Source organism: Balaenoptera ricei, chromosome 4, assembly GCF_028023285.1.
Source record: "Balaenoptera ricei isolate mBalRic1 chromosome 4, mBalRic1.hap2, whole genome shotgun sequence".
Taxonomy (NCBI): Eukaryota; Metazoa; Chordata; class Mammalia; order Artiodactyla; family Balaenopteridae; genus Balaenoptera; species Balaenoptera ricei.
In genome coordinates this window covers 27,828,980-27,854,009 of record NC_082642.1, presented here as the reverse complement: position 1 = coordinate 27,854,009, position 25,030 = coordinate 27,828,980, and the positions used below count along the sequence as shown (strand labels likewise).

Sequence of the window (25,030 nt, the reverse complement as noted above, 5' to 3'; positions counted from 1 at the left end):
GCCCGGTGAACTCTGGAAACCTCACTACTGGGGAGACTGTGTTTGGTTTCCTTAGGGTTATGGGGTAGGGCCAGGATATAGCCCTTGCAGCTGCAGGAAGAGGTAATACCTGCTCTTAATTTTCTCCTGTCTCTAAACATATCCCAAACTCTTTCAAACTGGGTTTAAAAACACTACAGAAAATTCCTTGATAACAAGAAAAAAGGACAAGAGGGGCAAAGTGCTCACATAGGGCTAGTTCCTTCTGGTCTTTATTTATTGTTTCCTGAGGTTGAGCTTGGCTGCCTATTCACACTCTCCTGGCACTTCTCTGCTTTTCAGTGTGGCTTCAGCCTGGCAACTCTGCTGAAGCTGCTTTAATGTTCTCACATTCTTGCCCTTCTCATCTCGGCCATACTTGTGTTGACCTGCTTTGCCTCTGCAAAATTCTGCCATGAGCTCTGGCGGCCACTGGTCTCATGGTGCCTTATGTTTCTGCCCAGCACCCCCACTTCTCCCAGATCCCTTGCTTTGCTCTTGGCTTTCATGTGTGGATGTAACAACGACTGTCATCTATGGCATGTTTTTAGTGCCAGCGACTGTTCTAAGTAACTTAAAATACATGTCATTTTATCCTTAGACAACAACTTGAATTATCCTGATCCCTATTTTACAGATAGATTCATTTATTTTATGCACAAAGGAAAAGATAATTGTAAGATCTTTCTAGCTATAAAGGTCTTTATCTTCTAAAACTAATTAATTTGAATTAGAAATCCAAATTCAAATACGGAAATTAATTTGAATTCTTTTGTGTCATAATTATTATGAAAGGCCTTTAGAATTTATATTTATAGGATATACATATTCAACTTTCCAGGTCCAGGTATCTCAAAAAGGACTTGTACAAATAAAAGTTTAATCACAGCTAAACACAGAAGATTACATTATAGTGTTCTTCTCTCTCCAACTTTATTCCTAAAATTTATTGATCTTCGGTGTCCAGAGTTCTTTTTGTTACTTAAATTGCTAATTGAAGACTTAACATCCCCAAAGACTCAGGTGAGATTTCATTAGCTAGAACTGAATCAGAAAGAACAAGGTTTAAAGACTTGATTAAAAAATGAAACAGGTTTTCCAAGTTGGGACGTTCTACACACGTGCCCCTGCTGCCTCCTGTACCTCATCCGAATCACATCCCTGTCTCTTAAAGCCAAGCTCAGAAGCCATGTCTGAGAATCCTCGGATTTAGCCTCCTCGTCCTTGTGACTGCTGTCTCCTGATTGTAGCCTTCAGTCTGCAGTTTGCCATTTGCACCTGACAGATTGCATCATAAAATGTCCTCTCGTTATTTCATTGTTTTACCTCCCCAAACAGCTTACACAAGCATGACTTTTGGGGGTTGGGTACTATGTCCTATTTCTTTGGTAAACCCCCTCAGATGTCCTGTGGAGTACTTGCAACCTCTCGCTTAATATATACAGGAGAAGATATATACCGGGGTAGGTAACTTTCCTGAATTCTCAGAGAGTAAGAGTTAATGGACATTCGATTTTAACTCCTTTACTGCAAAGCTGGGTAGTTTCAAGTGAATGGCCCTGCCTGATTCCAACAGTTAGAGAAAGGAACCTGTTTTCTTATGTCTACTGAAGGAAGGCCCCTTGGCTTGAAATACTTCCTGTTAATGAAAGAAAAAGGTGAATGATATAATTCAATTGACTTTAAATTCTATAGCCCTACACTCTTCAGTCTGGTGCCTATCAAACCAGTCACTTGGCAAAATGGAACTGGGAAGGAATAGTTTTTCATGCAAGGTTGGTGATTTTAAAAAGCAGTGTGGATGAGCCAGGAAATGGGCCACTCATACTGGTATAATTTCCAGATTGGCCCCCAGCTCCAGGAATCAAGGAAGACAATTTTGATATTACAAAGATCTTACATGCTTATAGTTCCCATTAGATCCATTATTTGCTGGAAAAATACATGTCTTCTTAAAAATCGATGCATATGACTGCTCTTTTCTTGATTCTTCTGGGAATAACCATCTCTTTAGAGACGAAAACAACCTTACTCTGGAGCCCCATGCACTCTTAAACAAAAATTTCCTTATTTCAAATACTCTTATTTGAAACAGAAGCCAGTTTTAGGGTTGAAAACTTTAGGAGCCTGTGAGATTTTGTTTTTGCCTTTTGTAAATGGCTAAAGCCAGTTAGCCCTTGGGAGGGGTGGGCTTAGGTGTGGCTGATGCTGGGCTTACTTCCTCTGAGAGTGTGGTACCTCTAGGGAAGTGCAGAGAACTGCTTACCAGACGTTAATAACTGAACACAGGCCTGCTCAAAAAGCAGCTGAAAACCACATTTAGCTGCTGATGGAATATATCAGTGAGAGAGTAAAGAAAGGAACACAATTTGTACGAATACATAAAAAAATGAAGGTTGGAGTGTACTTTCAGATCTTCAGATCTTGCCCAAATATATTCATTCCACTTGCTTTTCTATTTTCAAGTTCTTTATTTGGAACTGGCCGCGCCTTCACAGTTCTGTAACAGGTGTTTGTAATGTTAGTAGCCTCCAGTGTGTTCCAGAGCAGTGCCATTTCAGTCTTGACTGCAGTCCACAGTAAGAAATAACACTTTGCACAACCATCTAATCTATGAAATGCATATCTGATATATTCCATTTAAAAATGCTGGTTATGCCATTAATTGCACATCCCATTAATGGGATGCTGTTTCTTCTTTTGTTGGGACCATTACAGTTTCAATTCCTGTTCTAAAAACTGGAGCACATAGGGCTTCCCTTGTGGCGCAGTGGTTAAGAATCCGCCTGCCAATGCAGGGGACACGGGTTCGAGCCCTGGTCCAGGAAGATCCCACATGCCATGGAGCAACTAAGCCTGTGCGTCACAACTACTGAGCCTGCGCTCTGGAGCCCGCATGCTACAACTACTGAGCCCGTGTGCCACAACTACTGAAGCCCGTGCACCTAGAGCCCGTGCTCCACAACAAGAGAAGTCACCGCGATAAGAAGCCCGCGTACCACAACGAAGAGTAGCCCCTGCTTGCCGCAACTAGAGAAAGGCCGCACGCAGCAATGAAGACCCAATGAAGCCCAAAATGAATAAACTAAAAAAAAAAAAAAAATTAAAAAAAATAAATAAAATAAAAATTGGAGCACATCTAAAATGCTCATCAGCCCTGCCATGGGCTCCTTGACAAAGTACTTAAAAGTCTCCTTTTCTGTCTGGCTTCCTCATGTCTATCTTCCGGGGCCCAGACCTTTCATAATAAAGGATGAAGAGGAGACAGTTGTAAAAAAGTTGTGTTAAATGATGATAACCCAGCTTCAGCTTATAGGAAGTAACTGACGTAGGACTTCTGTTCTTTTTGAAAAGAGAGCTTGGCTGAGTTGCCACAATTTGAAGGTTATAGACTATTATTAACTTACTAAAGTGGAACATGGCAAGTGCAAACATGTTTTCACGTATTGAAAAAGTACAAAAGTTTACTTAAACCACGTATTTATTAAAAGCAGAATACAAAGTACTTTGGAATTCAAAATACTGCAATATTTATCCTTTAACAGATTTAATTCTAAAAAAAAAGTCAATCATTTCAAGGGAGGTAATACATATTTTCGGTAAGAATTCTAACCTGGTTGCAACTGAGTTTATTCGAGCTCTGGGGCCTCCATGTGCTCCTCCAAGGTCCCCACCATCAACAGCTCAAACCGACTGCCTCCCTCATGCCAACTCCTAGCGTTCAAGGTGGTCCCCACTCTGTTCTCTAACCGGGGGGTACCTCGTTTCTTTTGCCTTCTTTTTTTTGATTTACCCTTTGGTAGGCCTAGTTCAGCAGGGGCACACGACCTAGTGGCATTGAACATATGCTCATAGAGTTGCTGGGCCTCAGGACACACGTGCAGGAGGCTCTCCACCGAGGCCGACGTCAGCAGCTGTCGGCACAGCCCGTGCACCAGGCTCCCGCTGTACAGTCTGCTCAGGGGAGAGAAGAGGGTGTCGTTACAGCAGAGGTTCCTGCACTGGGACAACTCACTAACGTGGCTTCAACAGACGCATCAAACACTGAGAGCGCTGCTTCTATAAAATCATTATTAAGGTTACTCAAGAATAATCTGTTTCTTGAAAGAAGGAACTGAATTGTTACAGAGATTACTTCTTGGCTAATGATACTTAGAACTTTTTATCAACAAATTAAATGATGCATGCTTGCTGGTTCTCCAACTAGCCCAAAGTTGAGCAGGCCTCTTAACACTTCAAAGACAAGGAGTTAAAAATGCCTCTGATAGGACAAACAGGCAGTTTGTTGAAATATGAGAAAATTTAATCTTATCATTTGCGAGGTCATTCATTCACTTGGATTAAAAACCAACTCCACAAATATAAGCTGGGATGAACTGGAAGCCACAGATTTAACATATTAACTTACTGCCAGGGTTGACTGACTGGTACCTTAGCAACTGATGGAGAACCATCATTTACTCAGTGTAAAATCATCATTTAAAGAGCCTTGGTGATGCTGAGATGCAGGAACAACTCTCCTGCTGAAATCACTATTGAGGGAACTGTTTCCGCTGTCTTGTTTTATAGGGATCTGTGGTCACTAGAGAGGATCCAGTCAAGGATGACCAAAATTAGTAAAGGAAAGGAATAAAGAATCCATTGGTCAGACGCCAATCAATCTTATTTGGTAGAGAGGTCTAGGGTGTAGGAATGTAATATGGGCCGGGCATGCTCAGGGGGCCGGGCCAGCAGGTTTGCGTGGCCGCCCGAGGTTGCAGCACCGGTTCAGCTCGCGACGCCACGCCGCCCTGTGGCTGCGGCTCGTTCCTGGGAACTTGCGTGCGGAGGCGGCTCCCAAGGAGCCGGCGGGGGGCCTCGGGGCAGCTGAGGCCCTAGTGCTGCCCAGTGTCCAGCTGGCAGGCCTGGCGGGCCGACGTGCGGGTGGCGAGGGCCACGGGGGGGGCGCCGCGCTCAGTACAGGGGGCGGGGTGGGCACGCAGCCCTTAGCCAGGACCGGCAGCCGGGACAGCGGTCCCCCTCCAGCAGCAGTCAGCTCGCAGCCGTGCTGGGACAGCGAGTGCAGTGAGAGACGGATCACAGCCTTCTCCCTGGGTCCTAGGCCCGCTGGCCTTGGGGCCAGCGGGTGAGCTGGGCGAACTGGGGGCCAGTTTGAGGGCCGGCGGGGTCCTGGGCGCCTGGCTCCCTCAGTGATGCCGGCTGGGCAGGGTCTGGGGCCAGGCCCTGAGGGCGCCGCCAGCTGAGATCTGCCTCTCCTGTCGGGCCTGGGCACTGGCAGGAGGACCCAGACTGGGTGCCGGACCAACGAACGCTCCGGGGCAGGGTAACCAGCCCCCACAGGGACCCCCTCCTCTTAGCCAGGGCCTGGACCTAGGAGGGCGAAAGTCGATCCTTGGGACTTTGAACAGGTAAAATGAAGGCTTCATTTTGAAGCTTCATTTGAGGCTTCAATTGAAACTTCGCTTCTGGGATTTGTTAAGTGTTAAAAGCCACAAGGAGGCATGGAGACAGAATTAAATGCCTCCCTTTCCCTTTCTCTTTAGAAGGGAGGATAACGTTTGTTTTGTTAGAGGTTTATAGGAACATGGTGACCTGACCTCAAGAACAAAGGATCTGACACCAGGAAGTCTGCAACAACTAACCATGTACCTCCCTCACCTTTCCTATAAAAGGGCTTTGCTGAAAGCTCTCGGAGAGTTGGGGTTTTTAAGGCATGAGCCACCCATCTCCTTGCAGAGCCCTGCAATAAACCTTTCTCTGCTCCAAACTCCAATGTTTTGGTACTGTTTGGCCTCACTGTGCGTCAGACACACAGACTTGCATTCAGTAACATTAACAACACTATGTACTGCTAGGAAGCTTTCAGCTTGAAACATTTCAAGTCACACCAGCATATATGAGAGGCCTCCGTATAGCACTCATTAATTCAACAAGTATTTGAGTACTTAATGCTAGGCACTGGGGCTACAACAGTAAACAAAACAGGCAAGTCCCAGCACACACCCAGAGCTTATCTTCAAGTGGAGAGACAAAGCACATACGTAATCTCAACTCCATTTTCTAACCATCTCCCTTTTATCTTCCTCACTCACTCCCTTGAATGGATAGTCACCCTGATGTCCAATCCATTGATCCTACCACCCTTTTTACTGGCTCACCCCCTACTGCTATCCTTTCCTGCTTACGCAGCTTACACTCCATAGTCAAACGTTAAACCACTTCTGGCATACAGGCTGTCTCTCCCTTCTTCACACTTGCCTGGCAAAACAAAAGCCCCAAATAAAAAAAATCCACATAAGCATCTAATAGTCACCTCACTAAAATAAAAGCTCTGTGAGAGCACAGACTTTTTAAATGTTTTGCTCACTACACCCTAGCACAGAGTAAGCATTTAGTATCTGAATGAATGAGTAAACAATATGCTGAGTGGTTAAGAAATGCAATTATCAATACAAAAATACAGAAGAGTAATAGGACTAGAGAAATTGGAAGCAGAGAATATTATTTCAGTAAGATGATCAGAAAAAGCCTTTATAACGTGATATTTGAATAAAGACCTGAAAGAAATGAGGGAAAGAGCTATAATCTACCAACAACTGCCTCTTATTTTTATTTTAAGGAACAGATTTTTTTAAATTTGGAAAACTTTAAAAAATCATGGAAACTTTCTCTGGAAATATGGAATTTAATATTTTAAAAATTTAATATTACAGCTCTTCAGCTACAACAGTGATCCAAGACCAGTTATATATACTAAGTTTGATTTTTTTTAAAAGAACTTCTTTGCGTTAAATGTAAACTGAAGTATTTACTTCTACATGCAGCCACCTGCACTAGTTTCCCGGGGTGCTTACCGAGTTAGGTCTGGCTCTGGGAGAGGCACGGACAGCAGTTGGTTGAGATACAGCCCCATCTGCAGGCAGCACTGCCACTGACAGAAGACGTGAGCTGTGTCTAAGTCCAGCCTCAGGCCCGGCTGTGCCTTCACTCTCTGCAGCTCTTCATACAGCATCTCAGCACCACGGCCCTGCAGAGCTTCCTCATCTAGATAAAGACACAACCCAAGGGCAGTATTTCCAAAAACACTGTATCATCTTGTAATTTTCTCCATATATAAAACTTCAAATTCCATAAAGAAAAAAACTGAATAACCAAAATGCTTTTCTTTTTTGGCTCTTTTCTATTTTCATGTCAATGTAAAAGCCTTTCAATGTATAAACTGAAATATTTATACTGAGATGCACTTTTAGTGACAACCTAACTTTATTCAACCCCAAATTCTTTACCTTTTTCCTTACAATAGTATCTCTTCCTTTAATCTACTACCTGACTTTAAACACATCTGCATCTGAACTCTCCAAACCCTAAATCTGTCTCTATGAAAAATCCCCTTCTCTTTACTGTTCTGTTTCACTACATTTCCTTAAAGAAACAGCCGTGTGTTCAAAACACGCTTTACCTTCTGTTGTATGGGAAGAGAATAAGAGTATGACTCATAGAGAATGGGGCAAATCGGCCACCTCCTCAGTGGTGGAGGACATGCGGCAACCACCCCGGGAAACCTGCCTGGTCCCGGCTCCACGTGCAGCCTGCCTTCCGGACCAACCTGGAAGGAAGGAAAAGGAGGCCCACCTTTTACCAATGAGCGAGCAGCAAGGCACTGAGCCTGCCTGGGTGTGGGGTCCACATTCCTAAAAGAAAAGAAACAGACCCTTGACATGCCCCTTCTGTTGGACTCAGGTAAAGACTTAATAGACTGGTGCTCTGAGAATTTTCTTAAACTATATTTATGTTCAATGAGAGGAAACACCCTAAACTTGTGTCCTAACCAGCAGTGGGCCGGAACTTAACTTGCTGTGCAACAGTCCCTTCTGACAGCTGCTCTCCCACTTTGGGGTGTCCTGGAGTCTATGCCGGCTCACCCTTTCATGAACTTATTTTAAACAGTAAATGCCAGAGCAGTGCTGTCCAGAACTTTCTGCAGTGACGGGAACGTTCTACATCTGTGCTGTCCAGTCCAGCAGCCTCTAGCCACCTGTGGCTACTGGGCACTTGCAATGTGGCAAGTGCATTGAGAAGCTGAAGTTTTAATTTTAAATAGCCACCTGTGGCTAGTAGCCATCACGTTAGTACTGTTCTAGAGTGTGACAACTATTATACATGTTTGGATAAAGAATTCATAATTTTGTAAAGAGAATAATCCCATTAGAGGATTGAAGTGCTCCAATGCATCAACATTGATTTCACCTGATGTTTAAATAAAGATGAAACTGCCTCAAAGTGTATTTCTCTAATAGAAAGAGAAGTTACCATTTCGACCATCACAACTCATATACTAATTAAAACTTACAGTGGAGAAAAAAGAAAGTAAAAAAAAAACAACACAAAACAGCACAAGCATGAATGTTTACAGTAATCGTAGGTATTCTTAAGTTTCACCAATGGGCAAGTTTACTTAAGTCTCCAGGGGAGATGCTGCTGCTGCACTGAAGAGAAGGACAGGGAGGGAACACGGAGCACAAAATGTACATCATGGTCACGCTTTACAGACTGAGCGTCAGGTGCCACAGGACAGGGGGCTGAGGCAGCATCGGCGCATCTTCACTGCTGTGCCCTTGAGGTCAAGCCCTCCAGCACTGACCTGGTACACGGAGCACTCAGAAAGATCGACAAGGAATGAGTGACATTTTGGTGCCCCACTTCGAAGTTCTGATATAACTGATGGAAGTAAATAATCCGAGAATTTTTGTTTGTTTGTTTAAATGTTTGATTACATGCAAGTAACATACTCCTGGGACTTCCAGATACCTACCAGGGCTGTTGATCATGGCATGCAAGGGTCCCATCAGCATCCCCAGCAGTAAGGCCTGCAGATGATGCAGCTTGGCCTTGGCCTCCGTGTGCTGCACCCAGTAGCAGCTGACGGCGATGGGCAACTTCAACGCAGCAGGGATTGGGTCCAGGATGCTCTGTTTCACTTTCAGCGTTTCTAACAGAAGTATCTGCCGTCTAGCCAAGGAGAGCTGAAAATATACACCAAACATTCTGTAAGTTACTTTGGAGAATGTCCTTTTTTTTTCATTCTCTAGGTCAGTTTCTTATCTTCCTGTGGAAAAAAATCAGCCACACTCAAAATTAGAAGCTTCATAAGGGGCGTAATAAATACAGTGACTGGCTGGACGTGCTGTCTCTTCCCGCTGCACAGCCCTTGCTCGCGTCAGTCCATCCCCCACGCAGGCTGTTGGGCATCTGCAGTGTGCCTGTCACCTGGGAAGCTTGTTAAAACAATCCTCAGGTCCCACCCCTTAAACTGATTCAGTAAATGAGGGGAGCCCAGGAATCTGCATTTTAACTCTTCTGCTTTAAGAAACAAAGATCTATACTCAACCCTAGCCTTACCTGCCAGTGACTGTTCAGGCCCCCCTCCTCTGTGATGCCATCACCAATCACCTCCGGAAGGCAGACTTCGACCACATGCACCCTCTGCAGCATCCCATGCAGCCCTCTGCTTGTCTGGGTCCTGCCTCATGTCCCAACCCAGCTGAATGTCTTACTGTCTGTTTTCTCCCACACGGGGATTGTCCCAGGGTGGCCGCTTCTAGTGGCAGGTATATTCCAGCAAATAGGAATATTTAAGGGCTGCCCGCATTGTCCTTGTAATAACATACCACACCAACTTTCACTCCAGGCTTCAAACAAAAGGAAGTAAATAGCTATGAGGGCTTCGGGCTTCTGGTTGACATAATTTTGCCTTAATGAATCTTTTTTTCTTCCTCTTTTTTTTTGTTGATTTTTATTCCATTTTTTTTAAAAATTGAAGTATAGTTGATTTACTGTGAATCTTAAGATTTAAGAACCATAAGGGACCTTGCAGGTCACACACTTTCACAGATAAGGAAATTAGGACTATTAAAAGAGCATCTCTGGGCGACTTCACAATCAAACTCTAAAAGGAAAAAAAATAGTCTGTATTACTGGTGTCTGCACACACCCAGAAAAGATTTCCTTCTTAATTTTCTGGAAGGATGAGACAGTCTGGCACATTTCTTGGCACCTAACACCTAGTCAGTAAGTAAGTGTGTTGACAGCTGAAAACAGAGATGTTAACTTGAAGTAAAACACGTTGTAACTGACAAAATAGGTTCATCATCAATGTATGACAACTTTAATACAATGATTTATAGGTACTGGTTTTAATAATTTGATACTGTGATAAAAATTTAAAAATTAGAAATACGCAAAGTGGTTTACAGTACAGTCAATCACCCCTATGGGAAGTAGCATTAACTACTTAAACTTAAATATATTCCTCATAATCTAAACTGATAGAAAGACCTACCATGCAAAGCTAAGAAAATACATGAATTCTTTTCTGACATATAATGCTTAAATTATTGAAATCTCTAGCCAAGTTACAACTTCTATGAACCAAGCAGAGTCTGGGCTTTGACTTCAGAGAGGTTCTGCCCTCACTAACTCTGCAGCCTTGAGCGAGTTTCTGAGCTTTTCTACAGTCAGGTCTGATCATCTGTAAAATGGGCACTAGAATGAGTCACACAGATGTTTCATAGAACCCACTAGTCCTTGTTCCCTTCCCCAAGGGGGACTACTCTGCTCACAGCCCTTAAATCTAGTCAGGGTTCATCCCGTGTGACAAGTCTGCAGAAGAAGCTGCCTCAGAGGCAGAGGCACCCGGAGAGAGGCTGGGCTTGGCACTGACTTACTCCCCAAGAATGATCCCTTCCATCTCTCCTTACGGTTAGCCTCTCAGAGGTTAACCTGAATGGTGCTCTGTCCACTGCAGGTGACATAGCCAAAATGGAAACTCTACCCTACGTGGTTACTGTGGGAAATAAATGAGAGGTTGTATAAAGTTTCTATTACAAGAGCTGGCACAGAGCAGATGAAGTATTACTGTCACATCATGTTAAGCATACAAAATGAAGATATTATCACAAAGTCTCCATACTTGTACCTGCACACCTTTGGAATCATATTTGCACCTGATTCCCTTTAGAATTATCACGGGCTAATTAGAGCTAACAACATTGAGCTAAAATGTAGAATTGATGGTGCCAAGAGAAAGCCAAATGATGTCACTGCACAGACACTGAACTAAAATCTCACCCCACTTTGAATACAAGTATGTGATGAGAACACTTGTCACCTCCACTGAGCCCGGAGTATAATCCACCTGCTGTACTCATTGACTCAACTGGATTTTCATGTGGGGGAAAAGTGTCCTGACCCCTATGTCACACCACACACACAAACAAATCAATTCTAGATAGATTTCAGATCTAAGTGTAAAAGGCAAAAATATTTTTCATGACCTTGGAGCAGGCAATAATTTCTTAAGTAGGTCACAAAAGTGACAGGCATAAATAATAAAATTTTAGATTAGAGTGTATTAAGAACTTTTGTTCAGCAAAACATACTTGAGTGAAAAGACAACCCACAGTATGCTCCCACAATGTTATTTGACAAAGGACCTGTATATAGAAATAAACCAAAAAACAGGAAAATGGGCAAAAGACTTTGAATAGAAACTTAACAGAATATGCAAATGGCCAGTGAACACATGCAAAGGTGTTCAAATAAGTCATCAGAGAAATGCAAACTAACACCCACCAAATTGGCTAAAATGATGGCAACCATAAGAACAGCTAAAATTGGGTGGAGTAGAAGGACATGTTCTCACTCCCTCTTGCGAGAGCACCGGATTCACAACTAACTGCTGAACAATCATCGACAGGAACTCACCAAAAAAGATACCCCACATCCAAAGACAAAGGAGAAGCCACAATGAGATGGTAGGAGGGGCGAAATCGCAATAAAATCAAATCCCATAACTGCTGGGTGGGTGACTCACAGACTGGCAAACACTTATACCACAGAAGTCCACCCACTGGAGTGAAGGTTCTGAGCCCCACATCAGGCTTCCCAACCTGGGGGTCTGGGAACGGGAGGAGGCATTCCTAGAGAATCAAGACTTTGAAGGCTAGCGGGATTTGATTGCAGGACTTCGACAGGACTGGGGGAAACAGAGATTCCACTCTTGGAGGGCACACACAAAGTAGTGTGCGCATCGGGACCCAGGGGAAGGAGCAGTGACCCCATAGGAGACTGAACCAGACCTACCTGCTAGTGTTGGAGGGTCTCCAGCAGAGGCGGGGGGTGGCTGTGGCTCACCGAGAGGACAAGGACACTGGCAGCAGAAGTTCTGGGAAGTACTCCTTAGCATAAGCCCTCCCAGAGTCTGCCATTAGCCCCACCGAAGAGCCCGGGTAGGCTCCAGTGTTGGCCGCCTCAAGCCAAACAACCAACAGGGAGGGAACCCAGCCCCACCCATCAGCAGACAAGCTGATTAAAGTTTTACTGAGCTCTGCCCACCTGAGCAACAGTGCCAGCTCTACCCACCACCAGTCCCTCCCATCAGGAAACTTGCACAAGCCTCTTAGATGGCCTCATCCACCAGAGGGCAGACAGCAGAAGCAAAAAGAACTACAATCCTGCAGCCTGTGGAACAAAAACCACATTCACAGAAAGACAGACAAGATGAAAAGGTAGAGGGCTATATACCAGATGAAGGAACAAGATAAAACCCCAGAAAAACAACTAAATGAAGTGGAGATAGGCAACCTTCGAGAAAAAGAATTCAGAATAATGATAGTGAAGATGATCCAGGACCTTGGAAAAAGAATGGAGGCAAAGATCGAGAAGATGCACGAAATGTTTAACAAAGACCTAGAAGAATTAAAGAATAAACAAACAGAGATGAACAATACAATAACTGAAATGAAAAATATCCTAGAAGGAATCAATAGCAGAATAACTGAGGCAGAAGAATGGATAAGTGACCTGGAAGACAGAATGGTGGAATTCACTGCTGCAGAACAGAATAAAGAAAGAAGAATGAAAAGAAATGAAGACAGCCTAAGAGACCTCTGGGACAACACTGAACGCAAAAACATTCGTATTATAGGGGTCCCAGAAGGAGAAGAGAGAGAGAAAGGACCCGAGAAAATATTTGAAGAGATTATAGTCGAAAACTTCTCTAACATGGGAAAGGAAATAGCCACCCAAGTCCAGGAAGTGCAGAGAGTCCCATAAAGGATAAACCCAAGAAGAAACACACCAAGACACATAGTAATCAAATAGGCAAAAATTAAAGACAAAGAAAAATTACTGAAAGCAGCAAGGGAAAAACAACAAATAACATACAAGGGAACTACCATAAGGTTAACAGCTGATTTCTCAGCAGAAACTCTACAAGCCAGAAGGGAGTGGCATGATACACTTAAACTGATGAAAGGGAAGAACCTACAACCAAGATTACTCTACCCAGCAAGGATCTCATTCAGATTCGATGGAGAAATCAAAAGCTTTACAAACAAGCAAAAGCTAAGAGAATTCAGCACCACCAAACCAGCTCTACAACAAATGCTAAAGGAACTTCTCTAAGTGGGAAACACAAGAGAAGTAAAGGACCTACAAAATCAAACCCAAAACAATACAGAAAATGGTAATAGGAACATACATATCGATAATTACCTTCAACGTGAATGGATTAAATGCTCCAACCAAAAGACACAGGCTCATTGAATGGATACAAAAGCAAGACCCATATTTATGCTGTCTACAAGAGACCCACTTCAGACTTAGGGACACATATAGACTGAAAGTGAGGGGATGGAAAAAGATATTCCATGCAAATGGAAATCAAAAGAAAGCTGGAGCAGCAATACTCATATCAGATAAAATAGACTTTAAAATAAAGAATGTTACAAGAGACAAGGAAGAACACTACATAATGATCAAGGGATCAATCCAAGAAGAAAATACAACAATTATAAATATATATGCACCCAACACAGGAGCACCTCAATACATAAGGCAACTGCTAACAGCTATAATACAGGAAATAGTAACACAATAATAGTGGGGGACTTTAACACCTCACTTACACCAATGGACAGATCATCGAAACAGAAAATTAACAAGGAGCAGAAGCTTTAAATGACACAATAGACCAGACAGATTTAATTGATATTTATAGGGCATTCCATCCAAAAACAGCAGATTACACTTTCTTCTCAAGTGCACACGGAACATTCTCCAGGATAGATCACATCTTGGGTCACAAATCAAGCCTCAGTAAATTTAAGAAAATTGAAATCATATCAAGCATCTTTTCTGACCACAACGCTATGAGATTAGAAATCAATTACTGGAAAAAAAATGTTAAAAACACAAACACATGGAGGCTAAACAATACGTTACTAAATAACTAAGAGATCACTGACAAAAATCAAAGAGGAAATCAAAAAATACCTAGAGACAAATGACAATGAAAACACGACGACCCAAAACCTATGGGATGCAGCAAAAGCAGTTCTAAGAGGGAAGTTTATAGCTATACAAGCCTACCTAAAGAAACAAGAAAAATCTTAAATAAACAATCTAACGTTACACCTAAAGAAACTAGAGAAAGAAGAACAAACAAAACCCAAAGTTAGCAGAAGGAAAGAAATCATAAAGATCAGAGCAGAAATAAATGAAATAGAAACAAAGAAAACAATAGCAAGGATCAATAAAACTAAAAGCTGGTTCTTTGAGAAGATAAACAAAATTGGTAAACCATTAGCCAGACTCATCAAGAAAAAGAGGGAGAGGACTCAAATCAATAAAATTAGAAATGAAAAAGGAGAAGTTACAACAGACACCGCAGAAATACAAAGCATCCTAAGAGACGACTACAAGCAACTCTATGCCAATAAAATGGACAACCTGGAAGAAATGGACAAATTCTTAGTATGGTATAACTTTCCAAGACTGAACCAGGAAGAAATAGAAAATATGAACAGACCAATCACAAGTAATGAAACTGTGATTAAAAATCTTCCAACAAACAAAAGTCCAGGATGAGATGGCTTCACAAGTGAATTCTATCAAACATTTAGAGAATAGCTAACACCCATCCTTCTCAAACTCTTACAAAAAATTCCAGAGGGAGGAACACTCCCAAACTCATTCTATGAGGCCACCATCACCCTGATACCAAAACCAGACAAAAATACTTCAAAAAAATAAAATTACAGACCAATATCACTGATGAATATAGATGCAAAAATCCTCAACAAAATGCTAGCAAACAGAATCCAAAAACACATTAAAAGGATCATACACCATTATCAGGTGGGATTTATCCCAGGGATGCAAGGATTCTTCAATATACGTAAATCAATCAATGTGATACACCACATTAACAAATTGAAGAATAAAAACCATATGATCATCTCAATAGATGCAGAAAAAGCTTTTGACAAAATTCAACACCAATTTATGATAAAAACTCTCCAGAAAGTGGGCATAGAGGGAACCTACCTCAATAAAGGCCATATACAACAAACCCACAGCAAACATCATTCTCAGTGGTGGAAAATGGAAAGCATTTCCTCTAAGATCAGGAACAAGACAAGGATGTCCACTCTCACCACTATTATTCAACATAGTTTTGGAAGTCCTAGCCACGGCAATCAGAGAAGAAAAAGAAATAAAAGGAATACAAATTGGAAAAGAAGAAGTAAAACTGTCACTGTTTGCAGATGACATGATACAATACATAGAGAATCCTAAAGATACCACCAGAAAACTACTAGAGCTAATCAAGGAATCTGATAAAGTTGCAGGATACAAAATTAATGCACAGAAATCTCTTGCATTCCTATATACTAATGATCAAATATCTGAAAGAGAAATTATGGGAACACTCCCATTTCCCATTGCAACAAAAAGAATCAAATACCTAAGAATAAATCTACCTAGGGAGACAAAAGACCTGTATGCAGAAAACTATAAGACACTGATGAAAGAAATTAAAGATGATACCAACAGACGGAGAGATATACCATGTTCTTGGATTGGAAGAATCAATATTGTGAAAACGACTCTACTACCCAAAGCCATCTACAGATTCAATGCAATCCTTATCAAATTACCAATGGCATTTTTTACAGAACTAGAACAAAAAATCTTAAAAGTTGTATGGAGACATAAAAGACCCCGAATAGTCAAAGCAGTCTTGAGGGAAAAAAACGGAGCTGGAGGAATCAGACTCCCTGACTTCAGACTATACTACAAAGCTACAGTTATCAAGACAATATGGTACTGGCACAAAAACAGAAATACAGATCAATGGAACAGGATAGAAAGCCCAGAGATAAACCCATGCATCTATGGTCAACTAATCAATGACAAAGGAGGCAAGGGTATACAATGGAGAGAAGACAGTCTCTTCAATAAGTGGTGCTGGGAAAACTGTACAGCTACATGTAAAAGAATGAAATTAGAACACTCCCTAACACCGTACACAAAAATAAACTCAAAATGGATGAGAGACCTAAATGTAACACCAAACACTATAAAACTCTTAGAGGAAAACATAGGAAGAACACTCTTTGATATAAATCACAGCAAGATCTTTTTTGATCCACCTCCTAGAGTAATGGAAATAAAACCAAAAATAAACAAATGGGACCTAATGAAACTTAAAAGTTTTTGCACAGCAAAGGAAACCATAAACAAGATGAAAAGACAACCCTCAGAATGGGAGAAAATATTTGCAAACGAATCAACGGACAAAGGGTTAATCTCCAAAATGTATAAACAGCTCATGCAGCTCAATATTAAAAAAACAAACAACCCAATCCAAAAATGGGCAGAAGACCTAAATAGACATTTCTCCAAAGAAGACATACAGATGTCCAAGAAGCACATGAAAAGCTACTCAACATCACTAACTATTAGAGAAGTGCAAATCAAAACTACAATGAGGCATCACCTCACACCAGTTAGAATGGGCATCATCAGAAAATCTACAAACAACAAATGCTGGAGAGGGTGTGGAGAAAAGGGAACTCTGTTGCACTGTTGGTGGGATGTAAATTGATACAGCCACTATGGAGAACAGTATGGAGGTTCCTTAAAAAACTAAAAATAGAATTACCATATGACCCCGGAATCCCACTACTGGGCATATACCCAGAGAAAACCATAATTCAAAAAGACACTTGCACCCCGATGTTCACTTTAGCACTATTTACAATAGCCAGGTCATGGAAGCAACCTAAATGCCCATCAACAGATGAATGGATAAAGAAGATGTGGTACATATATACTATGGAATATTACTCAGCCATAAAAAGGAACGAAATTGGGTCATCTGTAGAGATGTGGATGAATCTGGAGACTGTCATACAGAGTGAAGTAAGTCAGAAAGAGAAAAACAAATATCGTATATTAACGCATATATGTGGAACCTAGAAAAATGGTACAGATGAACTGGTTTGCAGGGCAGAAATTGAGACACAGAGGTAGAGAACGTATGGACACCAAGGGGGGAAAGCGGTGAGGGGGTGGTGGTGGTGGTGTGATGTATTGGGCAATTGGGATTGACATATATATACTAATATGTATAAAATGGATAACTAATAAGAAACTGCTGTATAAAAAAATAAATAAAATGAAATTCAAAAAAAAAGAATAAAGCTAATAAAAATCTGTTTAAATAAAAAAAAAAGGGAACAGCTAAAATTTTTTAAAAGGATAGAAGATACCAAGTAAGGGCAAGGGTATAAAGTAAGAGGAACTCTCATAAACTGCTGGTCAGAATATTTATTGGTAAAACCACTGTGCAAGAGCACTTGGCAATGTGTCTTCTAAGCTGAACATACGTGTGTCTTATGTCCCAGCAACTCCACTCCTAGTTATATGTGCAACAGAAATGTGACCGTATTTTTACTAAATGCTGTGCACTCGGATGTTCATAGCAGTATTCATCATAACCGAAACTGCAAACTGCACAAATGCCCATCAGCTATAAAATGGAACAATCAATTGTGGTACATTCCCACAAAGTAAAAATACACAACAATGAGAAATGAACGATCTACAACTATGCACAGTGATATGAATGAATCTCATGAACACCATGTTGAATAAAAGAAGCCAGATGATTTATAAAGTGTAAACACAAAGTACTCAAGGTTGTTAGAGATCAGAACAGTGAGTACAAGAGGTAAGGGAGGGAGTGACTGGAACCACACTGGGGAAGGCGGGGGTGCTGATAATGCATCTTCATCTGGGTGCCCTTTACATGGAACCGCTGAGCCGGTAAGAACTCAACAAGGTGTAAATTATCTGTGCACTTTGCTATGTGTACACACTGAGGGAAGGATGAAGGGCAGAGAGGCAGAGGAAATGTTTAGGGCTGATGGATACATTCATTATCTTAATTGTAGGATGGATTCATGGATGTAAATGTACGTCAAAACTCATCAGAGTATGCACACTTAAAGACACTTCTCAATAAAGCCATAAAAAAAGTAAAAAAAAAAAACAAACCCTCCAACATAGCACCATTTATGTTGTGAGGAGAAATGTAATTTCAGCACAACACCCTTCAGAATGTTGCTGTTGGAGGGTGGAGGGAATGAGAAGTGCCCACCAAACTGAGCAGGCATCCTGAGACTGGAAAACGAGGCAGGCGGCTCCATGCAGTCATTGGATCAGTTTATCGGCGGGTAACGTACTCAGGGTGGGATCGGGATCTGGTGGACAACGATTAATCGGAAGCATGTGCAACTGCGCTGCGCACGGCTGTGGGGCCACTGGGACAATTTATAGTTAACCTTGTGGCAGGGGGTGCTTGGAAACAGGGCGTGCATTCCTAAGTCAAGATTCATGAATGGGTAGCTAGCCAGTCTCATGGGCGCCGTGAGTACGTCAGGAAAGGTTTTCATTGTTTGGGGACTAACAGAGCATAGAGGCCACCTGGTTGTAATGATTATTAAACAGTCTCTATTAACCACAAAGCCCTTGATGCAGAGGAGTGACTGACGGCACAGTACAGTCCTGGGTAGGGTCAGTGAAAGGATAGGAAGAGCTGTAAGGGCTCGGGACAGCGTCAGCTATGCTAACAGCCACACCGTTGCTAATTTCAATTTTTCTGGTGTGGGTAAAGTTTTAATAAATTCCTGTTTGGAATTTGACCTATGCTCAACTCTCCAGTTCTTTAAACCTGGAAATGTGATGAAGTTAGTCAGCTGTGCTACTTAGCATGATAAGAATGACTCTTGTAAAACTGTATCTAGACTTACACAATAAATGAACTGTACAAACCAGATGGGGAGGCCCTATCTTGGGGATTCTCTGAGTGCAGTGACTTGTAATCAGGCATGTCCCTTGCAGGGACCTCAGAAGCTATGTCTATGGAATTGTTACAAGAAAGAGTAGATCCCGTGGGGAAGGAGGCCAGTGGGACTTTTTCCTTCTTTAATTGAGATATAATTCCCATGTCATAAAATTCACCCTTTTAAAGTAGTTTTATTTATAAGCCTGTGCAACCATCTCTAATTCCAGAACATTTCATCACCCCAGAAAGAAACCCTGTTCCTAACAGCAGTCATTCCCCATTGCCAAGGAGGCTCCTGGACCCACCGATGTGAATCTTGTTCCTCCTGCCTGAGCTGTCACCAATGGGGAGGCTAAAAGGGCTAGTTCCTGGTCACCTGTGTGGGCATTCTGGGCTGGATAACTCTTGGCTGGGGGTGCTGTCCTGTCAACTGTAAGATATTTAGCAACATACTTGGCTTCTCCCGACTATATGCCAGTAGCAACAGCCACCCCTCCCCAAGTACTGCCAATCAAAAGTGTCTCCAGACACTACCAAGTGTCTCCTGGGGGGCAAAATCACCCCCAGGAGAATCAATGGTGTAGACCGTTGGGAGGACTCCCGCTCTTGATTCAAACCTTCGTGGACTCTGTTACGCGGCCCTATATCCCGGAGCAGACTTGCACCCTGAGTGGCCTGACAGAGACTCCTGAGTCTGAATATTGAGTTGGATCCAAAACCCCACCGGGACTTCCCTAGTGGTGCAGTGGTTAAGAATCCGCCTGCCAATGCAGGGGACACGGGTTCAATCCCTGGTCCGGGAAGATCCCACATGCCACAGAGCAACTAAGCCCGTGCACCGCAACTACTGAGCCTGCACTCTAGAACCCATGAGCCACAACTACTGAGCCTGCGTGCCACAAGTACTGAAGCCCACGTGCCTAAAGCCCGTGCTGCGCAACAAGAGAAGCCACCACAATGAGAAGCCCATGCACTGCAGTGGAGTAGCCCCCGCTCGCTGCAACTAGAGAAAGACTGCGTGCAGCAACAAAGATGCAATGTAGCCAAAAATAAATAAATAAATTTAAAAACAAAAATTTAAAAAAACCCAATAACCAATGCAATTGGAATTGTGAGTTTATCTGCATTTAATTTGTAAATTTAATTGTGTTCGCATAAGCAGCTTCACATCTATTTTGTAATTTTTAATATATTTATGTAACATTATAAAAAAACTAAGTAAACACTGGGATCCATGAGAATTTCTTTTACCTTGAAAAGGGGGTTGGTCTGTTACTCAGGTTTAATTAACACTGAGTTAGGCTAAGAGTCATGTTTTCAGTATCAAAGTAAGCAAATCACCATGATGCCATAAATCTCAAGTCTAAAAAAAAAGTCCTCATCAATAAAAATGAAAAATTAGGCCTAAGCATCAGTATTAATCCTGTTAATTGCAATCCAATGCCGTCTGAGATGTTAGTTGTGCCTTTGATCAAGGCCTGAAGGCAAGCTTTCTTTTTTCTGCAGCTCAGAATTTTTTTCCCTTTCCTTTTTTTATAGTCACTAACCCCATTCTACTGATAGCTAGTTAACAACAGAGTAGTAGTAATAACCGCAAAGATAACACATGCTACTGAAGTACAGTGGAAATGGCAGATTTGGAGCTAAAAGATCTAGGTTTGAGTCCTAGCACGGATAATTCCCTGGCTAAGGATTTAGCTAAGTCTTAGTTTTATCAGCTATGAAATGGGGGCAATATAGCAACCAACCTCAGTTTGTTATGTTAAGAGAGATAATACACATGAAAGCGCTTTGTAACCTGTAAAATGCTTTACAGAAATTGCAGTGGTATTACAAACACTTACCTCAGTCAATTTGCTTAAGTCAGAATGATCCTTGGGCAGTTCTACTGCATCAACAATTGATGTTTTGATATTTTTATTAATCCTTTCCACTTCGCTGAAAGTTGGAGGCTGAGGAGGCAGTGCACCCCAGGTCACATTTCCCGGATGTGGAGGAGTATTCACAAGGAGCCCATAGATGACTTGCCGGATGGGCAGAGAGATTCTGTGGGCGTTTGGTCGCTGCATGTTTTCTACCTGTGTGTGGAGAATGGTCCGTCTCAGCACCAGAGCATCGCTGATGAAAGGGGACAGCTGGCCTCTGGCCAAGGCCGCGAGCACCCATGGCGGTAAACCCGGATTCCAGGTGTCTGGGCAGGCGTAAGCACCATGCTGGAAGAAGTCCTGCAGCCTCCCCTGGGACTGCAGGTACTCCCCCATGGAGCCACAGAGAAGCTTCTTCACGGTTCCTCGACTCTTTCCGGGGAGATGTTTCAGAACGTTGTCTAATGCTTCGGTAGGGTCAGCAAAACGAGACAACCAATTCAGAAGTCCCAGCACCCGGTGGTGTCTCCTCCCCTTAGAACTGGGAGCCCCAAGAGGAAGACATACTTTACTTAAGAACGTCTCCACGACGGGCAGATTAACGTGGTCATTTCCACACAGCACCGCGAAGAGAGGCAGCAGAACTTTGTTCATATTGCCGAAGTGACAGCAGAGTGCATCAAGGGAAAAGCACTTGGCAGGGATATAGCAGTCTCGTGTACCCTTGATAGTGTTCACGTTTCTCCACTGAAAGCTATTCAATGGGCAAAACCCACTTTTCAGGTCAAAAATGCAAAAGTCACTATCAGACGATAACACGGGGCAATTCCAGTGATTAGCAAGGGTCATGATGTCCCGATCTGCTTCCGAAAAGCACTGGACAAAACGTACCCGCAGCTTGATCAGAACCTGTATGAATACTTCCCGGATGAGTAAGGGGCACACATACCCACCCCCGCCAACAGAAAGGGAATGGGCCATCTGGATCTTCTCCCTAGCTCGATCCTTTAAAGTGTTAAGCTTTTTATCTGAAATGTCACATCCTCCATCTAAAACAACATATGGGCAGATTTTACAAGCAGAAAGTGATTCAAAGAATTTTTCTACAACATCTGTAAAAGAATCATAGTCCCCTCCATACCGGAGCTCTAAGTTTGAACTGAAGCAAAGCCGGTGGAAGAGGGCATAGCCGTCAATGATAATTTTTGTGTCTCGCAACTTCAAATCTGTGAAGAACTCATTACTATGATCTTCCACAAAACTCATTAGTCCTCGGATACCCATGACTGTCTGAAGAATTGCCTGTTTAAAACAAGAGAACACACTTTTAATTGATGTTGCTTATGGGGGACCAAGCTACTGTTTCTAGCACCATCAAATCAACAGCAAATGTTATGAAGAGCTCTTTAAATAGAACACATTAGGTGTCAGCATCTTAGTCCTTACCTAGATTCTCAGGCAATACCACCTAGCTGAGTGCTTTTTCATTCTCTCTCGCTTTCCCCATATGTCACAAGGCACAAACTCAATGGCTTCATGGAGTCTGCTCTTTGGACAGGGACGGAGGCTGCTGATGTACAGAACTTCTGCGGACTTTGATACTGAGACAGTCACCATCCTACAACACAGAATATTTGTTTTGTGGGGTCAGCGTAAAAGATCCTAAGCTATAAAAATGATAACCTCAATAACATAATTAATAAATTACAAAGCATTAGGCTTCAGTTAACTAAAGTGTGTAGGGTCAATGATATGGATCCAGTTTTTCTATTTTCATTATCAGAGTCTGGGAGTTTCTTTGAGGCCTTGGCTTATGGGCCCGTCTTAATTAGCATAGTTCCGAGTTTCAAGCCTGGAGGAACTGAACTGTCCAGTTTCACGCTAACCAGAGTCTCTTCTCATCTGTCTTGGCATATACGTCCCAGTAACTGAAGGTATCCTTCCCCAACTGGCTAAGTCACAGGATAAGTATTACTGGTTTCTCCTTTGGCCTCAGGGTCCAATATGGCTCAGCATGGCACGGTTACTGATACTGTCTTTATTTAAAATCGTGAGGTTTTGTCAAGCATGTATTTTTTTTTCATTAGTTTTGATTTTTTAAAGATACTGTGTTAAAATTTATTTATCTTGATCACAGAGTTTTGGGGCTTCCCCTTGCATTTAGTGCCCAACTCACTTCACCCTAGGCTTGGCCCTGTCTCAGTACCTTACCCTGTAGGGTACCTACTTCTCTCAAGTCTGTCTTGTACAGCAAATGCGAGCAGAGACCGCGTCTACTCAGCCGAAGCTAGTTACAGAAGATGTTCAACAAATGCGCGCTGGACTGGAGGAGGACGCGCAAAAGGTTTGCTCCAAGTCCTCAAATACAGGCCTTCAAACCACGACCCCCGGGCCCGCAGCGGCAGCGCCCACCTGCTCCGTCCTCCCAGAAGACCAGCCACTCCACCACAAGCCCACAGGAGCCGGGGGAGACCAGAGATCCCGGCACGTGAACCCAACCTCCTGAGCAGAACCGGAAGTCTCCGAGTATGACGTCACGGGGAGCCCGATTCCAGGAAGCTAGCGGCGCCGACTGCGCGGAGGGGTGAGGTGCCCCCGGGCCTGGCGCGAGGTCGCCCAGGAAGGCTGGAAAGCACGCTCCGAACGGCTGCTGTTAGGTTAGGGCAGCGAGGCCCGCCGGGCCGGCCTCCTTATCCCCGCCCACCTTGGTCAGCGCACACTTCCGCCTCGGTGACCCGCTAGGGGCCACCTCCCCGACTTCCCGGCACTCCCCGCGCCGTCTCCCTGGCAACGGCGCCCAGCGGCCGCGCTCGACTTCCCGGCACTCCCCGCGCTGTCTCCCTGGCAACGGCCCCCGCAACTTAGGTCCGGAGTTTCGCTGGCGCCGCTGCAAGAATGTGAGGCGGTTCTTCCGGCATCCCGGTTACTGGCTGGCCCTTGGGCGCGCACGGCGCCGCCGCCCCTCGCCCTTCACCTGGAAAGGTACGCGGAGGCTCCTCGGGGCTCGCGGGCTCCCGGCGCCGGGAAGGTGATGATTTCAGGGCTGCCTCTCCGGGCCTCCAAGCCCGCGCCTCCTCACTTCCCTCGGCTCTTACCTCCCGGACCTGCTTCCGTCCCGGGAGGATGTGTGGCTTGTGCCTCCTCCGTTTGTGTTAGCCCGCTTTGCGAAAATGTAAATTTAAAATACTTGAGACAAGGAATTATTCTTTTAACCTTAGGGTTAAGGTTTACCTTTAAGGTAAACCTACTTTAGCAGAATCCGGTGTCAGATCTGCTTCCTCTTGTTTGTTGTTACCTAGGAGGAGACTGGTAAACACTGCCCTTCCCTGTCTGTGCCCCCAGCCACACAGTTCCACCCCTAAGGGTCAACGTGCAGCTTTGTGAACCGTCTCTCCCTTTCCCATCACACACCCTCCTTCCCCCCGCCCCGCTTGGGCAGCAAGCTTGTCTGCTGGACGCTTATCTGCTCTAACAGAGTTTACTGAAAACCTACTGTGTGCCAGGCACCGAGGACACAGAGATAAGGCTTGTTCCTTGCGCTCAGGTTCCTTCACAACCTCTGTGAGGTGGGGGCTAGTGGACGCTTACCAGTTCTCGGGTGGCTCTGTGGTCGCACAGAGGAGACTGAGTGGTCTGGGGAGGGGGCGGCCGGGCTGCGACTGGGAGGCTGGGCCAGAGGGAGCCTAGTCCCGAGGTACTCTGTAGCCTGGCCACATTGCTTAGACACTGCTGGGCTTAAACACTCATTTACAAATGAGAGCCCCTGGGAAATTGGACTTCTCAGAACTATTCTGACCTTCCCTAGACAGGGACCTTTATCTCCAGTAAGGAGGATTACTGAAAGGGTCCTTTACAGTTGAAAAGGCTATGAGTCCATACTTTTTTCTTAACAGCTTAATTTGGCCAGAAAGCATCACTTTTATGTGATCAGAGGAAGCACACAAAGACACAT

General features: G+C 43.5%; 2 protein-coding genes across 8 annotated transcripts in view; one reads left to right on the top strand and one right to left on the bottom strand.

The window, feature by feature from the left end:
- Window positions 1–3,481: 3,481 nt before the first annotated feature.
- ASTE1 (asteroid homolog 1) lies at window positions 3,482–24,205 on the bottom strand. 7 transcript variants are annotated; one of them, XM_059920352.1, is made up of 7 exons: window positions 23,306–23,773; window positions 22,525–22,696; window positions 21,646–22,380; window positions 21,058–21,291; window positions 8,831–9,041; window positions 6,873–7,062; window positions 3,482–3,972 (listed from the first exon to the last, which is right to left on the bottom strand). In XM_059920352.1, the coding sequence occupies exons 3-7, from the start codon at window positions 22,360–22,362 to the stop codon at window positions 3,648–3,650; spliced, it is 1,677 nt and encodes a 558-aa protein (XP_059776335.1). In that variant the 5' UTR covers window positions 22,363–22,380; window positions 22,525–22,696; window positions 23,306–23,773; the 3' UTR covers window positions 3,482–3,647. The 7 variants fall into 7 exon arrangements, with proteins under 7 accessions (XP_059776335.1, XP_059776333.1, XP_059776332.1 ...); XM_059920350.1 differs by lacking the exon at window positions 23,306–23,773 and adding an exon at window positions 24,174–24,205 and having other exon boundaries at window positions 21,058–22,380; XM_059920349.1 differs by lacking the exon at window positions 23,306–23,773 and adding an exon at window positions 24,053–24,143 and having other exon boundaries at window positions 21,058–22,380.
- The window catches only part of NEK11 (NIMA related kinase 11), a 273,104-nt gene continuing 272,026 nt past the window's right edge, over window positions 23,953–25,030 (top strand). The window contains 1 exon segment of the mRNA XM_059920355.1: window positions 23,953–24,060. The gene's annotated coding sequence lies outside the window, so the exon portion shown is untranslated.